The sequence below is a fragment of the Typha latifolia genome, chromosome 7 (assembly GCF_019914945.1).
Source record: "Typha latifolia isolate L0001 chromosome 7, TyphaL0001v2, whole genome shotgun sequence".
Lineage (NCBI taxonomy): Eukaryota > Viridiplantae > Streptophyta > Magnoliopsida > Poales > Typhaceae > Typha > Typha latifolia.
The window spans coordinates 13114475-13132038 of record NC_133092.1 but is presented as its reverse complement, the minus strand read 5'-3'; the positions used below and the strand labels follow the sequence as shown (position 1 = coordinate 13132038).

Below are 17564 nucleotides of genomic sequence, written 5' to 3'. Positions count from 1 at the left end.
GAGGAAAAAGTCTATGTGACTCTTACATGATCTATCAGTGTAATATTCTTACAAAGTATCTAATATATGTCTAGAATACTATAACAATCTAAGCAAAATAATCCAAATTATGAATATCACATGTCTCAACATATCCATATACTATCTTAAACATAAAAACCCTCGCAGAGGCTAAAGTTCAACTATAAAGAAGAAAATGAACAAGCTACACTAATCAGAAATATATCTACTACTCATTGATGTTTGCATCCTCCGTATTTAATTATCAGCACAACATTTCTATTACTCGTAGATTAACATATGATCTACACTAATCACGCTTCTCCTAGGTCTCGAGATCCTTCTCGTACGATAAATGGTCTAATAATTTATAACATAAAATAATACATAAGAAAACAACTTCTAGAATAGCTACCTCCTAATAATTTATAACATAAAATAATACATAAGAAAACAACTTCTAGAATAGCTATCTCATTTCATAAATTCATTTATTTTTCCCTGTTAATAATATTATTTTGTATTAATTAAATTAGTCATTGTTGGTAAAATTAGAATTTTCCTTATTTATAAATGTCAAAGGCATTAATAGTAATTTGCAAGGATTAATAAATTTTAAAATAAAAACTATTTAACTTAGTTCTGTATTATCCTAAATTTATGTTGGTAAAAATGATTAGGAAAGTTCTAGGAACGTAGATAACATAAAAAAGCAGACTAAAAATAAAAGACTAGTAATGGACTAACCTATGGTCCACAGGTTGGGCTGGGCTCAAGGCCCAGCCTAGCACTGCACCAATTGAGGAAATGGTCTGTGGGCCTACTACAGTCCATTAAACGAAGGGGTAATATTGGGCTGGCTACGGGTGTGGGCTGAGGTCTACCTCGTAGTCCACCAGAGACAAGGTGGCCCGTGGTTGACAGTATTTTCATAAATTTTTTAGTATAGTTAACTTTACCTAGACACTTGGTTAAGTTTAACTAATAAATCTAATAGTATGATATTTTTCGCACATATTTTTTAAATTATAAAGCTCGATTTATAAATAGTGAAAATATAAGACGTAAACCACAGTTCATTACAAATCAGGGTATCATATGTAAATTTTCTTTAATCATAAAACAATATAGACATTGATCGTTCATCAAACCAAGAGAAGATGAGTGCAAAATAAAAAAATTCTTTGCAAATTAACAGGAAATTTTGGAGAACCATTTGGAATATATAGGAAGATTTGGAGCAAAAACCTAAGAGGATTTACAACCCATCAAATTGCTATTGATGTGTCGATGCAGTTGATGTACGATATTCACTCCCAAGAAGAACTACGATTACAGTGACATCGTCATGGTATTTTCTTCTTCTACCAGCAGGGGTACTCATTAGATCCTCCAAACTCAGTCCTGCAAGAACCGAGTCATTTAGTGTTAATGTCCTCTCAGAGCACCACAGTGGACATTCATCTACATATTTGACAGAGATCATTGGGCAGCATAAAATTCAATTGGGGAAGATACAACAAAAATCCAACAAAAGATTTATGTGATTGAGCAGCAGCTCTTTCCAATGATATTCAGCTATAAGAGTCTTTGTATCCTGGTAGGCATTAAAAGGTTTGAAATTTTACTATTGGTTGCCAAAAAAATAGTAAGCTTAAATAGTGTCCTACGAAATAAGAGTTTTGAGGGATATACAAGCAAATACAAACTTTGGAGAGGTATCTAGGCAAATAAGGGACACAGGTATAGGAGGAGGAAAACACCTAAAATAATTTGGTTTGCAGCAAACAAAACTAGGAGCTACTGGCAATCATCAAGATATTATCTAGTTTCATAATCGTCTAAAATATAATCATATAATAGACAACTTGAAAGCAATAACCAATGACTAGATTACATGCTGGAGTGGCAAGGAAGTTGAAAGATGATATCCAAATACCTTCACAAGCATGTAGGTGTAGAAGGTTTTAAAGCAGAAGATGTGGCACAATGGCAGTACCTGATATTTTAGCCGCCCTAAAAATAAGCTGCTCCACTAAGAACTCGGCTGGATTACCAGTAGGAGAATCGATGAGATAAGAGTGCACAAGCATAACTGCTTCCTCGTTGCTCAGGAAGTCAAACAATCCGTCACTAGCAACTATCACAAAGTGATCACCTTCTGATATTTGGTGAGCACCAAGTGATGGTTGAGTAGAAATATATGGTGGACTTGAAAGATTTGGAACTTGAAGGATACCCATAAGAGCATCATTCATCTTCTTCTGTAAAAGTGACCGAATTTTAAGTTCACACTGAGGGGTTCATAAGAAAACAATGGAAGATATTTACAGGAAAAAGAAAATTGAGTATTACAGAATCCACCTGTTTCAAATAACCTACACCAAATGCACGAGTTAACTTCAACTTCCCCTTCACCTTTCCACCTACTATAGTTCCCAGATCATCAGGATGCTCTGATAAAAGTCGAATTCGCTCGATATCATTATCTACTGAGTGACAATCAGTAAGCTGAACTGCTGCCAAATCCTCATAGTCATTAATGCTGCAGCCTGTGCTCTTTGCCAGTATAGCTCTACTGTCACCTAAGCTAATTGTGTACAGTTTCTCCCTATAAAGGAGAACAACTAGCACACAAGAACCTATAGAAACTAAATCTGGTCGGTCATCCATTTCTTGTTCAACCATACATAAGAAGTCATTTTCAGCTTGAGCAAGAGCTTGTTGGAGGCAGTGAAGTATGTCATGTTCAAATAAATCACATTGTTCTTCATCTTTGAATAATTGTGTGACTTCTTGATGGTAAATGCTACTATCATCCTCAAGTAAATATTGAAGCTCACCTTCTGAATCATCGAGACCAGTCAAATTGCTCTTCTTCAGTTCTGAATCCATCATATTTAGATATAATCTGATGTTCTCATATAAAGTCCCAGCCAAGAAGTCAGCTGCATCCCTCCCATTAAAGCCATCATAAATACTACAGAAAAGCCAATCATTCTCTTCAGAGCAAAAAGCTTGGACTCTATCTTCACCGGCAGCTCCACCTGCCATTTGCACTTCCAAAGAATTAAGAAAGCCTTTGCTCCTGGAAGGAGCACTCATAGACTTCAAATTTGTGTCCCAATCAAAAGAGTCGCTTTGCGATGATATGCTTCCGCTGACAATGGATAAATTACTTTGCACAGAGGATGACAGAACCTCCAAACTTGATAATGAAGGTGAGGAAAGCAATCTCTGGAATGTCTTCGGAGAATCGAGGCCAGGTAATATTCCAGTTCCTATTAAACCATTGCAAATATTTGTGTTTGCCAAAGTTGCATTTGCACTCAAAGCAGCCCCTGATAAGCAAGAGAATGAACTTTTGCTCTCAAAATCCCCGCATACGCTTCCTTGCCTACCCGCACATTGTAAACCAAAACTAACATTGAGTTGTCCATCAGATTCACTGAATATTTTCCTCAGCATTATATGTGAGCGAGTGAAGCTAAATAACTTGCTCACAGAAGAAGTAATCTAGCTGCATAGAGAATCAAGAACACATTTACAAACATATAGTCTTTTATAAACTAAATAACACAAGAAATTGGTTAAATGGTTCTTGCTCCATCTACGGACTGGGCCGTTATCATCAAAGCATATGAAAAATTGGTTAAACCAAAAGTTTACTCAATTAGTGGACACAACATATGAAAGGAAGAAGGGCAGGAAAACCATGAGAATCTTTATGATACTCGCAAGTAACTCAATGATTTTGAATGTCAGTTTGCCTCTCTGTATATATATGTAAGATATCAAGTTTCCAAGTCTAGATGTCTAGTATGGCAAATAAGAACTTTCTGAGGTTATATACCAACAAAAAAAGAGGAGTATGGAGATGTTTATAAAAATGAATGCGAACAAAGAGGAGGGAGAGTTGCTTACCTCTTCTTTCGTTTGGTTTCCTTCTTTCTTCCGAGAGAGAGAGAGAGAGATGGAGGAGTCGGCAATTTGTGCAGCGTGGAGTCGCTTGGGGTTGCAGACTTTGGCAGGTGCTCTTTTTAGGTGGGTGGAGATGTGTGGGCTCCACTGAAAATTTAGGGACCCACTTAATATTAGATTAGACATTTTTCCTTGGGTTTTTTTGAGTGGTTTTTAGAGATCATCTCCAAGGATGTAAAATTTCTGTACCAAATCAACCATTATTTGACATGAGTGGCTTCTGTTTTATGTCTGTTGCCATTTAGAGTTTTTCCTGACCAAGAATAATTGTGATATATATATATATATATATATATATATATATATACACCACAAGGGAAATAAACTAATATACTTTAATTGTGTGATCCATATAAGTTTCTTCTCTTGACCATGGCCTTTTCTCTTAGATAGAAAGCATGAAAACTGATAGCCACTGAGAATTAAATTCAGAAAAAATCTATACTACGTGAGGTTACTTTATCATCTGAGCACTATCCCATTAATATATATGCAGCATTGCAACTATAACTATTCATTAGCATCTGTTAACCTCTTTAACTCTCCTTCTGTACTTATTTTATGATCTGAGTAGCATAACATTAAAGGCAAAAAATTCAGATTTTACTGCTTGTTATTAAAAAATAATAATAAAATAATCTGAAAAGGATGCATGCAACATACAATGTTTGATAATAAGTAATCAAAGAGAATAAAAACGAATTAATGATATTTAAGGTAGGCAGTAGAGTGTTAGGAAATGGGAAAGAGACCCAATTGAGCAGCATCTGATACAGCAGTCAAATACAAAATAGGTTGCCAACAATTACATGGATACCAGTTTCTGGTATTAAATTTAACTCTGTAATAAGAAGCTGATAATTTTTTAGGGAGATATTAATAGCAGGAAGCTATATTGGTCAACAGTTCATATTGGAATTAGGTAGCAATCTTCAAGGGCTGATGTTATAGAAAACTTTGGTAGACCCTTTCTTTATTCGTATTTGAGTGACCTGAATCGTGAGAAGAGAAAGAAGAGTTAAAATGCAAATTAACAATACCAGCAAGATGAACCAGTCATAGTTACCTTTAAGCTATTAATATTGGCAATGTCAGCAACATGAGTCCCTCCACAAGGGCATCCAGGGTAGTTACTGAACTTCACGATACGCGGAGTGCTATCCTGATTTGTTTGATGAAGCATCATCACAATCAAAAGAGTATTATAATCATGTTATGTGAAGTATGAATCCAAAATTGTGAAAAGCAATGTACCAAACATGGTAAACAAAAAAATAAAAATGCTCACTGGCTATGACAGTTCTTTTCTCCCTTTATATTTTTACCGAGGTAACATAAAATAAATTCACAGTACTACTGTGCTAGCATATGCTAAGATCTTCCTCACATATTGATAGACTACATGTGCTCTCCCAGTAATTCTAACAATTACTTAGACTGGATTTCAGTCTTCATTTCAAATAGATGAATATTATTTTCTTTCTTGAATGTTGACAAGAGATATCTCCCTTCCATCTTCTCTCTTCAACAATTTTTTATTCTTATCTTTCTTCAGTTGCTTCATATTAATTGCCATTAAATCTGATGGAAAAAGTTTCAACGTCTCATTCCTCCTCAAAATGATCTAGATTTCATTAACTTTATTAGATCTACATCTGACAAAGCCTTAATTGGAGCTCGACAAGTTAGATCCAACCATACTAATGCATGCACAACCAGCACAAATTGGTGCGAACCAGTGTACCTTGAGAAATACCAATATGACTAGTACAGTTATTTGCACTTATATAGTCCAAACACAATTGCCGGCATGGCACATATCTTTTTGACCAACAGCGAGCCCTAACATCAAGGTCTTCTTTTATTTTGCTTTCTGTGATACTAACCAACAAAATTTTCTTCGAAAAAAAAGAAGTAAAGCTACATGTACATAACATGAATAAAGTGTCACACCAACCTTAGAAATGTAGTTAGGCAGAACGCCACCACACCATTCAGCAGCCTCCTCATATGGTAAAACAGAAGCTGATAACTGTCAGATTACATACCATGAATATGGTCACTGAATGAGAAGAATTAAGGAAATATTGTTACAAAACCAACCATTATTTGTACAATTTAGGGGCACACCTTTCCACCAGTAGAAATTAATGAATTTGCTTCTCTTTCCAATTCATTTTGCTTGGTTTGCAATTGGTCTTTTGGAATTGTTCCTTTATATTCAACAAAAGGTCTGTCACATTGAAAGGCTCATAAATTTTGACCTAATTATCCCAATCCAGGAAGTTAAAATTGTCTTCATCCTAGAACCCATACAAATCTACAAGAGAAGCATGGTGAAGCTACAGAAGCAAATGCATAATTCAGTGGAAGCTACAATATATTGAAATAAAAACAACATGCAAAATAAGTAAAAAGAAAAAGCATTGATGAATTGGGACATGAAACTAGAAGCATCATTTTGTCTCGAGTTCATATGCATCCACTGTTGTATGGTAGTATTAACATGAAAAATACACTTTATTTTACTGAGATACCTACAAGTGGCAAATTAATTGTATCGAAAAATATGGAGTAACAAAGATATAGTTTAGGAGACCAAAAAAAGTGTCACGGAGCCGTTAGAACTTAGAACAAATTTACAACATCATATTGATGTGCAACAAGAATAAGCAAGAGTGGAGAAGAGGCAACACAGTAGCAATTAATTCAATCACAACATTATTACAATTATGTAGCAGTACTCGGGAAAGCACTATAGCAGATGTTATGTGATATAATACCAAGAATTCAGTGCACATGTATGAGGTAAATGCAAAATAAGGTGATTAATTAGTATAAACAAGACTAGAAGACTGAAGTCACTGAACTATAAGAAAAGAAAGATGAACAGTCATAATCATATGATTCTTACCCATCAGGAAAATGGTAACCTTTCCCAGGTTCAAGATGAGATAAGCCCACATTGTGCATGCATATATCCAACAAATGCCCTGCTGAATGAAGCCTGCAATACAAAGGAAAATAAATAGTTAAGAGAGAAACAGCATATGGGAGAAGATCAGGCTAAAAGGGTCTCTTTTCAATGCACGCACTTGCTCTTTGGATTGGAGAGACATCTATTATAGCGTAATGAAAACTGATGAAACATACAAAAATGTAGTAGCTTTGGCATAAAATTAAGGGAGCCTTTAGCAGCTCAAAGTAGATTCGGCATCTATTTAGCAGCATTCTGATATAATAAAATGAACTACACTAGGCAAGAACTATTATATAATAGATTCTTTGCATTATGCGACCTCATTGCATCCAAATAAGGTTTTTTAATTCATTGCAAGCACATAGACTGACATCCATCTATTATTCACTAAATATTTGACCAGAGGTCCCAAAACTACAAATTACCACTTTAAATTTGATGAGTTCAGGTGACTACAGGGTAAAGAGGGAAGCAACTGCAAGGGTAACAGTGATGACAACCAAATTGGACCACACAAATAGTTCAGAATTGGAGAAACACTGTCAGATTTTCATGATGACAACCACATATTGTATGACAAAACACTGTCCATAATTAATATATGCTCATTACTTGACTGGAAGATATCTAAATGTACCTGCAGTTGAGACATTTGGGAACACTACTCATTACCTAAGGAATGTTTCCTTTTTGTTTATAAAAGTTAAGATACAATTCTAGTGATTATTAACATCTAATATGAAGGAGATTCAGTACCAAAGAAGCCATGCTACTTCCTGAGAATTCCAAACCTGGAATTAGTATTGCGCCTTTCTGAGTCAATATGCAAGCTAACTTCTAGGCCTTCTCTGAATTTGAATTCACATTCATCTCGAATATCCTCAAAATTACCGTAATGGTAAACCTAGAAACATTGAAGAGAACAAAAGGGAAATCTGAGATTTGGGGTTGCTAATGCCAAAGATATACAAACTTCAAAGTCACCAAGTAGTAGAGTAAACAATGATATGTCGCATACTTGCGTATAATTTCTTCAATAGCAGAGAGACAATAACATCGATACATGAGACTCACTTGGCTCATGATATAAACTTTTCCTGATTAACTATCTTTTTAATGGAACTCAGATTGTTCCATTTCCATAAATATTTGAATTTTACATTCCACAGTAATTCCAACATAATAATTTCTCACTTTTCATTCTTCTCCAACTGCATTTTCAAGGACCAAGGAGAAAAGTTTAGAGTCTATATGACAGATGGTCATCAATCATCATCTTTATATTATAGCAGCTACAGATATTTTAATTTAATTTGATGGGAAATGAAATCACATAATTGTTTTCTTCTTCTTTTTTGACAAAAGAAATCTTACATAATCGTCAGATAAAACTTATTGTCACGACAAGTATGTGCGATTATTAATGGAGTTCCAATTCAATGTTACAAGGATCCAAGCATGGTTATAAATCCATGATATGCTATATTAACAAAAACACCTTAAGTAACAACTGTTCTAACTTCTAACATAAGTTGCAGCGGATAATAAAAAGCATTATAACACATTCTATAATTCTCCGATAAGGCAAGATTAATTGCTTAAACAAGACGACTATACCTGTTATAAATTTATCTGCAAAATAAAAATGGAACTAATATTTTAACAAAGATTAGATTGCTCACCAATCCATCCTTCGATCTGACGTCCTCCACGACAAACTTGGCACCGCCGCCGGCGGCGATGAATCCGTGATCCGCCGGTTGGCCGCCACCTTGGGGGTGGAAGATGGTAGCGTCAAGGATCACAGCTCGACGACCCTCTTCCTCCTTCAAATTATAGAAAAATAGCCTTTTATTAGAGTTTACAGAGATCGAGATAGAAAGAGATAGAGCGATTAAAGGGGAGAACCTGGAGGACGGCGAGGACGACGGCGGTGGACTGGAGAGCCCACATGTCTTCGAAATAGGATAGCTTCGTCGGGCTCAACTCCATCGCCGAGTTCTTCCTCGTAACCAACCGTCCCGGCGACGACTTCTATTGCAAAAGGCAGGAGAAGTCGGGGGGTGTGTGTAAAAGAAAAACTCCCAGCCGCCTATGGGCTTTTAGCCCTTTAGCCCAAAATGGATTCAGAGCCCACATTGGAAGCCCAATTAGTATAGAATCCTCACCAAACGTCCGCATCATCTCATTCATATAAATATTCCGCATACGAATATATATGCTCCAGCATCATCCAACCGTCCATTCTCTTCCGCATAAAACTATAATAATATTATATACGGAGTATGCTGATGAGATCTAATCCTCAGTCCTCACCTTCTTCCTCTATTTCTCCTCTCCCCAGAAACCCTAATTCTAGATCGAATCAGCAACCATGGCAACTCGCCGCGTCCTCTCCTCCCTCCTCCGCTCTACCCGCCGTTCTCCGGCGGTGAGCCGTGCCTCCGTGCTTCCCCGATCTCCAATCGCCTCCCGTCGCCCCTCGCCGGTCGGATTCCTCCTATCCCGCGCCGTCGAGTATGCGACCGCCGCCGCCGCTCCGCCGTCGCCATCGCCTCCTCCGAAGTCCGTAGCCAGCGGTCCAAGTGGTAAGATCACTGACGAGTTCACAGGCGCCGGCGCGATCGGGCAGGTGTGCCAGGTGATCGGTGCCGTCGTCGACGTGCGATTCGACGAGGGGCTGCCGCCGATCCTGACAGCGCTCGAGGTGCTGGATAATTCGATCAGGCTTGTGCTAGAGGTGGCGCAGCATCTCGGGGAGAACATGGTGAGGACGATCGCCATGGATGGAACTGAAGGGCTTGTTCGTGGGCAGAGGGTTTTGAATACTGGCTCTCCAATCACTGTAAGTTTACCTCTCCGATCTGTTATCTACTGTTTCAATTATACAAGTGGAATGATGTATTTGGGTACTGGCAGTAGATTCGATAAGATTTGACGCTGTTTACGATTAGAGCGTAGGTTTCTACAATTCGGATCTGTTATCTTCAGGGGGTTTTTGCGGGTTAGTTTGTAATCTACGTTGTGTTCTCATTTTGTGAAATTGAACAGCTTTTTTTCATTAAATTTCTCTAAGATCGTGTCTCATGATCTCTTTCTCCTTTTACGTTTATATTCTGAAAATTTTAAAGTAATGCACTTGTTTCTGGTTTTGTGCTTGAATATTCCTTGGATTTCGTTTTCCTTTCTTCTGTTATTGTATGACTGCTGGTTCTTGATGATTCTTTTTTGACAATTTCTTTAGGTACCTGTTGGTAGGGCTACCCTTGGACGTATCATGAATGTCATCGGTGAACCCATTGATGAGAAGGGTGAAATAAGTGAGTCTTAGTTTTTATTGTAATATTTCTAGAAGAATAGCTGTTATTGTTGTATTCTAAATATTTTGCATATTGTGATATTGGTTTGTGTTTTAAATATTTTGCATATTGGTATGCTATGTTTATGATTGAGTCCCTCTGTTTCTTCTGCATTAGCGACCAGCCATTTCCTTCCTATTCATCGTGAAGCCCCTGCTTTTGTTGAGCAGGCAACAGAACAGCAAATTCTCGTCACTGGAATCAAGGTACAGTAGTTCACTTTGTATCTTCTATTCATTGCAATGTATAAAGTATTTTGAAGAAGTAAGTTTCTGCCCATTTCCATGTCCTAAAAGATATTACATGGATACTTGGCACATTTTGTAGGTCGTTGATCTCCTGGCACCTTATCAAAGAGGTGGAAAGATTGGGCTTTTTGGTGGTGCTGGTGTGGGTAAAACTGTTCTCATTATGGAACTGATCAACAATGTTGCTAAAGCCCATGGTTAGTTATCTGAGGATCCTGTTTTTTTATTATTCTTTCTTCTCTTTTTGTTTGCTCTCCATTCACACTCTTCTTATCTGCCAGGTGGTTTCTCTGTCTTTGCTGGTGTTGGAGAACGTACTCGTGAAGGCAATGATTTGTACAGAGAAATGATTGAGAGTGGTGTTATTAAGCTTGGGGATAAACAGGTCCAAATTTTGCACTCTCTTCTATGTTTGGCATGTTCATTAGTTTGCATTTGACCCTGATCTTAATTTTACAATTGTGCCTTATTGCAGAGCGAGAGCAAGTGTGCTCTTGTCTATGGGCAAATGAATGAGCCACCCGGTGCTCGTGCTCGTGTTGGACTGACTGGATTGACAGTAGCTGAGCATTTCCGAGATGCTGAAGGGCAAGATGTGCTCCTTTTCATTGACAACATTTTCCGGTTCACTCAAGTGAGCATTCAGGAGTCTGAACCTTTGACTTTTATATATTAATTTTTCATATTCTTACACTTCAATGCACTTTCAAGGCAAATTCCGAAGTGTCTGCTTTGCTTGGTCGTATCCCATCTGCTGTCGGTTACCAACCAACTTTGGCCACTGATCTGGGAGGACTTCAAGAGCGTATCACAACCACAAAGAAGGGTTCTATTACCTCTGTACAAGCTATTTATGTTCCTGCTGATGACTTGACAGATCCAGCGCCTGCAACTACCTTTGCTCATCTTGATGCCACAACAGTGTTGTCACGTCAGGTGCTTTTACTTGCTGCTGGATTCCCCATTGCTCCAATTTTTCTCTTTTTAATTTGTATTCCATTTTTTAAAGTGCATTTGTTTTTGTTGACTAGATATCTGAACTTGGTATATATCCTGCTGTCGACCCTCTTGATTCAACATCTAGAATGCTTTCTCCTCATGTCTTGGGAGAAGAGCACTACAACACTGCTCGTGGTGTTCAGAAAGTCCTTCAGAACTATAAGAATCTTCAAGATATTATTGCTATTTTGGGAATGGATGAACTTAGTGAAGATGACAAGTTGACTGTTGCTCGTGCTCGTAAGATCCAACGGTTTTTGAGCCAGCCATTCCACGTTGCTGAGGTGTTTACTGGTGCACCTGGAAAGTATGTCGAGTTGAAGGAAAGTGTTGCCAGTTTCCAGGTGAGATCTTTTTGAAGAAAGAGTATTTGACTGTTTATTTTCCCTTTGGCATACTCACAGGGTTTTGAATTGAACAGTAGGTAAGATATCTAGTAAATCTGAGTATCAACTGTAATCATTACTTATTTGCTTGAATGTTATTTTCTTTCCTGAAAGACAATACTTCTTAGAAAAGTGGGTATTAAGGAGCAAAGTATCTCGATAACAAAATTAACTTAGCTTTTGGATAAGAAGCGGACATATTGTGCACTCATAAAACTTGTTGAATTCACCATGATTGATACTTGTTCTGTTGATTATCCATTTCGTTCTTATGATCTGTCAATCCCTGCTGTTCCTTGATATTAAGAGGACTATTGGGACTGACAATTTAACATTGTATTATTGTTGGTGTTTGCTTTAGCTTTTCTAGTACTATGCTTACTTCAGATTGTAGTAAAATGTGCTATTGTTGAATCTTTCCTTCACATTTTTGTATTTGAAGTGCTAGTCATTCTTCCTGCATAACAATTTACATCATGTCATTTGCTGATGAGTTTTTTTGTTATTGTTAGGGCGTTCTGGATGGCAAGTATGACGACCTCTCAGAGCAGTCATTTTACATGGTCGGAGGGATTGAGGAAGTTATTGCCAAGGCTGAGAAGATTGCCAAGGAATCAGCCTCCTAAGCTAGATTTTGTTTTATTGTGAATAAATTAAAGATGCAGTTAAATGTTCCCTGCATCAAATACAACGATTTTTTTTCTTGAGGTCGGCAAACGTATGATGGTTCCCAGTGCTACCTGAACTTGAGATTTTGATGAAAGAGCAAGCACCTGTTCTGCAGGGGTTCTATTTTCACTGAATAAGCATTCTGGATAATTAATTTCTTTCATGCATTTGTATCCAAACATTCTTCTCCCTTTCGACTGTATATTATTGGTTGAGTTTCAGATTATGGAGTTACTTTGTATCGTTGTTTCTAGTTCGTATGGTTGTTGCAGTATTTCCACAAGATTTTCCTGTTTTAGGAACTTCTCTTCTATATAATGATGTGATTTTCTTGTTTTCTTTATTCATGCTCCTGCCCATGAAGAGAGCGAGTACCGATAGCTGCAGTATTTCCACAAGATACTTATTTTTCTCTGCTGTCTAGTTTATTACCAGATTGCAAGACTTTTTGCTTCTTTGTTTTGTCAAAAAGAGGAAAGAGAAGAAAGATCAATTCAAGGGCAATCTTCCCTGAAACAATCAGAGAGAACCATAGCACGAGTCGATCAATATCCTTAAACATCACTTTCAGAGCAGACGAAGTTCCTAAAACAATCTGAAAGCACACAGATATCATAGACAAGTAAGCATGAGTACAATGGTTTCGAATGAATTTTCTTTGCCCAGTTGGACCTGCCTTCCAAAGAACAATTCCATTTAATCTTTCCATAAGATGCCCAGAATGGTTACCAAGCAAAATTGGAAGAATCGGACTAGCATTTCAAGCACTCTCAATTATCATCACCCACATCAGGAGAATGCTCATCAACGACATCACTCTGCTCCCCTGGTTTCCTGTTAGAATTAATCGGATCACGATGATGGTTGTAGTGGTGATGGTGTCGGTGGTGGTGGTGGTGCCTGTGATGACTCTTTTTGTTGTTTTTTGGCTTCCCAGGTTCTTCCCCATTTTCATCTGATGATTTCCCCAGGGACTGGCTTCTCCTATTACACTTGTGATCATCAGAGCCTGCAATCAAGTCATCAGTGCTGGACATATAGTGGAGCTTTAGCTTCATGCTGATTTTTCGCTCTCTAGAATCTGACGGTGAGTCGGCATCCAATGATCTGCGGCTATATTTGTGGTGCCTAGAATGGCTCTTCTGGTTGGCTCTCACTTCATTCTCAATGCCTGAATCTAACCTATCAGAATCCTCTGACCCAGAAGAAATATATTTATGCCTCCTCTTGTGTGAATGTTTCCTCCTAGGGCGCTCTTCCTCAGACCCACTCTCTTTTTCATCGCTGCTACTTTCATCGCTCGAGCTCCTTCTCTTTGATCTGTGACTATGCTTCCCACCGCCTTCTGAATCAGAGTGTCTATGTCGCCTATGCTTCTTGTGACTCTTCTTCCTCTGCTTCCTCTCAGCACCACTGCTATCAGAATCGCTGTCATAATCTGATACAGAATTGGACTTCCTCTTATGCTTTGCTGTTTTCAGCTTTCTCGCCTTCGCTTCTGCATCAGCTTTTGCCTTGCCTGCTGTTTCTAGCTTCTGTTCCCATCTCAACGGGGCTTCTTTCTTCTCGAGAATCCTTTTCTTCTTCTCTTCAACCAACTGTAGGAACTTTTTGCTGTCCATTCGATAGTACCAAACACAGACTTTACACCTGCATAATGGTGAGATGATGCAAGGAAGTGCATCTCACAAAAGAGAAGAATCCCTGTTAGTTACTTCAACCATCTCATATTCCTGAAATAACATAACATAAATAATCATTGTAGCTTTCATGAGTTAAACCCAAAAACAAACATAAAATTTAGGAGGTTCATAACACCAAATATTGATATCTTCCAGGTACATTATGATTTTTTTTAATTCTTTAATTGCATTGTAATTTTTATCCTTTTGTCATAAGAAGGCAGATCAAGACAGTAAAAAAGTTCTGATTTGAGGAAAGAAAAGAGAAGAACACAAAAACAAGAATCCGTTTTGAGGTGCCAGTTTTTTTCCTTTCTTTTCTTCTGAAACTAATTATAGGTCTTTATGGTTCCTGCAAATTTCATATGTTTTTCAAAAGTGAGCAATCTTTTAAAACCATAAGTATTGGCTCTCTTATTTTTTAGATAACTTCTTATGATGTTCTTCCATCTTGACGGTAGCAGTTAAGTACATAATTATCACTCTTTTGAGAATTCTAAAGGAAGATATGTCAAAAGGTAACAAAGGGGTAGGAGGAATAGAAATAACCGGAAGACCATGTTAAAATCAAAAAGAGTAATCAGTGGAGAAAGAAAAAAATGCTAATCAACTTTCTTACCTTATCCAAAAGTTTATACCGTCCAGCCTACAACTTATGCTACAAATGAAAATAAATAGTCTCCCCCTTTCTAGTTACAAATTGGCGACCTGTAATCACATAAAATATGCATCGTCAAATAACAAATACTAAAGCCCTACACACTGTTAGAAAACTATTAGTTAATGGAAAATAAGAGCACTAAAACATTATCATGACACATGGCGGAGGATAAAATCATATTATACAAAATGTAACAAGCCACAAAGTGGTTGTGATCTTTTTCACTTTTCTTTATTGTATAATATGAATACCAGTTAATATGCATTGGATTTGGGCCACCAAAAAAAAAAAAATTTCAGAAAACGAACAAAAGCATTCAAGATCTTCCAGAAAAAATAAGTAGGATTAAATTTCGCACATGTTAACAAGGATGTGAACAACAAAATGAGATCCTTAGTAAATGTTATCTCCATCTCGCCAGTTTCCTTTACTACAGAAGATAAAATCATAATATACTTTCAAGTTCAAGCTAAACCAAAATATTTTGGTCAAGACTGTATACTTCCATCCAGAAAAAAATATAAAAAGGAACCCAAAACTTAACTTTCATTTCAAATAAAAACAATAGGTTTCAGCTGAAATTTCTAAAACTAACTGGAACTTAATTGAAGCTGATGTAAATCAGCCACAAATGATAGAAACTAGTTGAAACTTGGTTACTTTCAGTCATTATGGAAATTCAACAGGAACTGCACAAAGCTGACTGAAAGTTGAATTGCACATTTTCCTTCTTAGTTGTGACAAAAAGGTTGTACTACTCTGGTACACAAATTAAAGCTTCTGTCATCCAATTGCCCTTTTTTTCTTTTGTTATTCCCTTGCTAAGGCATTTCCACTTGCTCCCAAGTTGGACAAAAGATAATAAGCTTAAGTAAACCCACCCAATTTCATGAAAGGCATAGAATAAAGTATATAAATCACAAAGATTCAGGTAATCAAAAAGTACCCAGCTCTTCTGTGTAAAGAATTGTAGTTCTTCAAATACTAAGGAGTTGCATGATAAGGAGCATGTGGATAGTGAATCAAGGGGCACATAATGCATGCATAAGTGTGAATCTTATTATCCATCAGCTATCAGCATTGGGCTAGAAGTTGAAGAACAGGTGCCTTTTTCGCTCGTTTTCTCAAAATTGCCCTGAGAAGTTGAGAGGGAAAATGGATCTACTGTGTTTACAGGTGGTTATTTGACCCCCTTCTCCCTAATGACTTTCCTTGCAATAACAAAATAGCATAATTAAATTTCTTGAGCGTGCCTATCATGACGAGTGCTGAAGTAGCTTCAAGTTGTTTAAAGCGTATATCAACTCCACACCTAACCTAATACCATGCACCATTTGAAAATAAAAGATATCTTATGTCCTTGCTGCAAGATCTCACTTTTGCAAGCAGATCATCCCTACAATGATTAGATCAAAGACATGCAATAGACACAACCTCACAAAACACACCCTTACAAACCTTACCATCGATATTAGCAGAGCTAGATCACAGTACAAAATCTCACATAATAAGAGGGGGAAAAAAAGAATTCGCAATCATCTAAACTAAGTAATATCTTGAAATTATAACAAGTAAATAAATAGATCCCAGCCATCTAAAGTAGGAGAAAAACCTAGGAGAGCAAAGAGAAGACACCACAATAGTAAGTTCAAAATTTAAACCACTAAAACCAAATCCAGCACAAGATAAGGATAATTCATCCACATATTTCACGATCCCAAGGAAATCTAGAGGAACAAGAGCGGAACCAGAGATCCAACAATATCACCACCAAAAGAACCCTCAATAACTGCGAAAAAAGGGGGATTTCAAATCACGAGGCCTCGATTACGAGAAAAGAAGTCGACAGAAAAAAAAAATTGGAACAACATGGATCGAGACCCCAGGAACTCACCGTAGGAAGAAAGGAGAGGCGACGCGGCGTCGAGAGAAAGACGACGAGGTCCTTCGCTAACATGCGCAGCGAGGTGCTATGAACCGAGCGGACTCCTATTTATCGGGTAATGGAACGGGTCGGATTGAAGAATTCCAGATCCGACATTTAGAAGCGGATCCAATTCCGTACGAGTAATTGGGTCACGTTCTTTTCTAATTAATAGGAGCTGATATTTGAGCTAATATTTACTTCACGGGCCCAATAGCCAATTAGCCGCTTTATTTTCTTCTATATAAGTGTGAAGAAATTTGATACTCTTAAAAGATGTCAGCTAGGATATCACCCTTAATCGCAATCGACTACTATCCTCCCCTCTAAAAATTATAATAATAAATAATGCCTCTGACTCCAAATTACTTGGTCTCATCTCCTAGGCCTGCTTGCATGGCCTAAACCTCACGACAAACTCTGCAATCGTCGATTTTGTACTGCCTTAAGAAGATGGGCATTTTTATCTCGAACGATGAATCTTGCTCCGCCCTGATAATATCCTTCCTTAAGAACCGTCAACATTCACCTTTAGGGTTACATTCTTGAGTCGTCCTAACTCCATAGGGTCCTTCAAGTAATCCTAGGCTAACATAATCGCCTTCCTAGCCACCACTCTTGCTGTTGAGTGTCTGCTTTGAAAGATGCCTACATTTCGTTCCCTCTAAATCCCCA

General features: G+C 37.5%; 4 protein-coding genes across 13 annotated transcripts; 1 reads left to right on the top strand and 3 right to left on the bottom strand.

The window, feature by feature from the left end:
* Positions 1-1139: 1139 nt before the first annotated feature.
* Positions 1140-3995, bottom strand: LOC140792685 (probable protein phosphatase 2C 40). Its single transcript, XM_073143813.1, has 4 exons — positions 3925-3995; positions 2365-3520; positions 2000-2264; positions 1140-1404 (listed from the first exon to the last, which is right to left on the bottom strand). The coding sequence occupies exons 2-4, from the start codon at positions 3466-3468 to the stop codon at positions 1277-1279; spliced, it is 1497 nt and encodes a 498-aa protein (XP_072999914.1). The 5' UTR covers positions 3469-3520; positions 3925-3995; the 3' UTR covers positions 1140-1276.
* A 668-nt stretch (positions 3996-4663) lies between these two features.
* On the bottom strand, positions 4664-9012 carry LOC140791724 (uncharacterized). Its single transcript, XM_073142359.1, has 8 exons — positions 8870-9012; positions 8644-8787; positions 7753-7865; positions 6896-6988; positions 6112-6214; positions 5939-6013; positions 5048-5143; positions 4664-4973 (listed from the first exon to the last, which is right to left on the bottom strand). The coding sequence occupies exons 1-8, from the start codon at positions 8951-8953 to the stop codon at positions 4914-4916; spliced, it is 768 nt and encodes a 255-aa protein (XP_072998460.1). The 5' UTR covers positions 8954-9012; the 3' UTR covers positions 4664-4913.
* A 239-nt stretch (positions 9013-9251) lies between these two features.
* LOC140792403 (ATP synthase subunit beta, mitochondrial-like) lies at positions 9252-12875 on the top strand. The gene is made up of 9 exons (XM_073143386.1): positions 9252-9806; positions 10206-10281; positions 10438-10526; positions 10648-10765; positions 10850-10953; positions 11044-11202; positions 11280-11504; positions 11600-11911; positions 12466-12875. Exons 1-9 carry the CDS (start codon positions 9336-9338, stop codon positions 12577-12579), a joined length of 1668 nt encoding a protein of 555 aa, XP_072999487.1. The 5' UTR covers positions 9252-9335; the 3' UTR covers positions 12580-12875.
* Positions 12876-13115: 240 nt separating this feature from the next.
* LOC140792404 (uncharacterized) lies at positions 13116-16932 on the bottom strand. 10 transcript variants are annotated; one of them, XM_073143388.1, is made up of 4 exons: positions 16860-16929; positions 16578-16754; positions 14924-15012; positions 13116-14306 (listed from the first exon to the last, which is right to left on the bottom strand). In XM_073143388.1, the coding sequence occupies exon 4, from the start codon at positions 14242-14244 to the stop codon at positions 13393-13395; it is 852 nt and encodes a 283-aa protein (XP_072999489.1). In that variant the 5' UTR covers positions 14245-14306; positions 14924-15012; positions 16578-16754; positions 16860-16929; the 3' UTR covers positions 13116-13392. The 10 variants fall into 10 exon arrangements, with proteins under 10 accessions (XP_072999489.1, XP_072999494.1, XP_072999490.1 ...); XM_073143393.1 differs by having other exon boundaries at positions 13116-14272; XM_073143389.1 differs by having other exon boundaries at positions 16714-16754.
* Between the last annotated feature and the right edge of the window lie 632 nt (positions 16933-17564).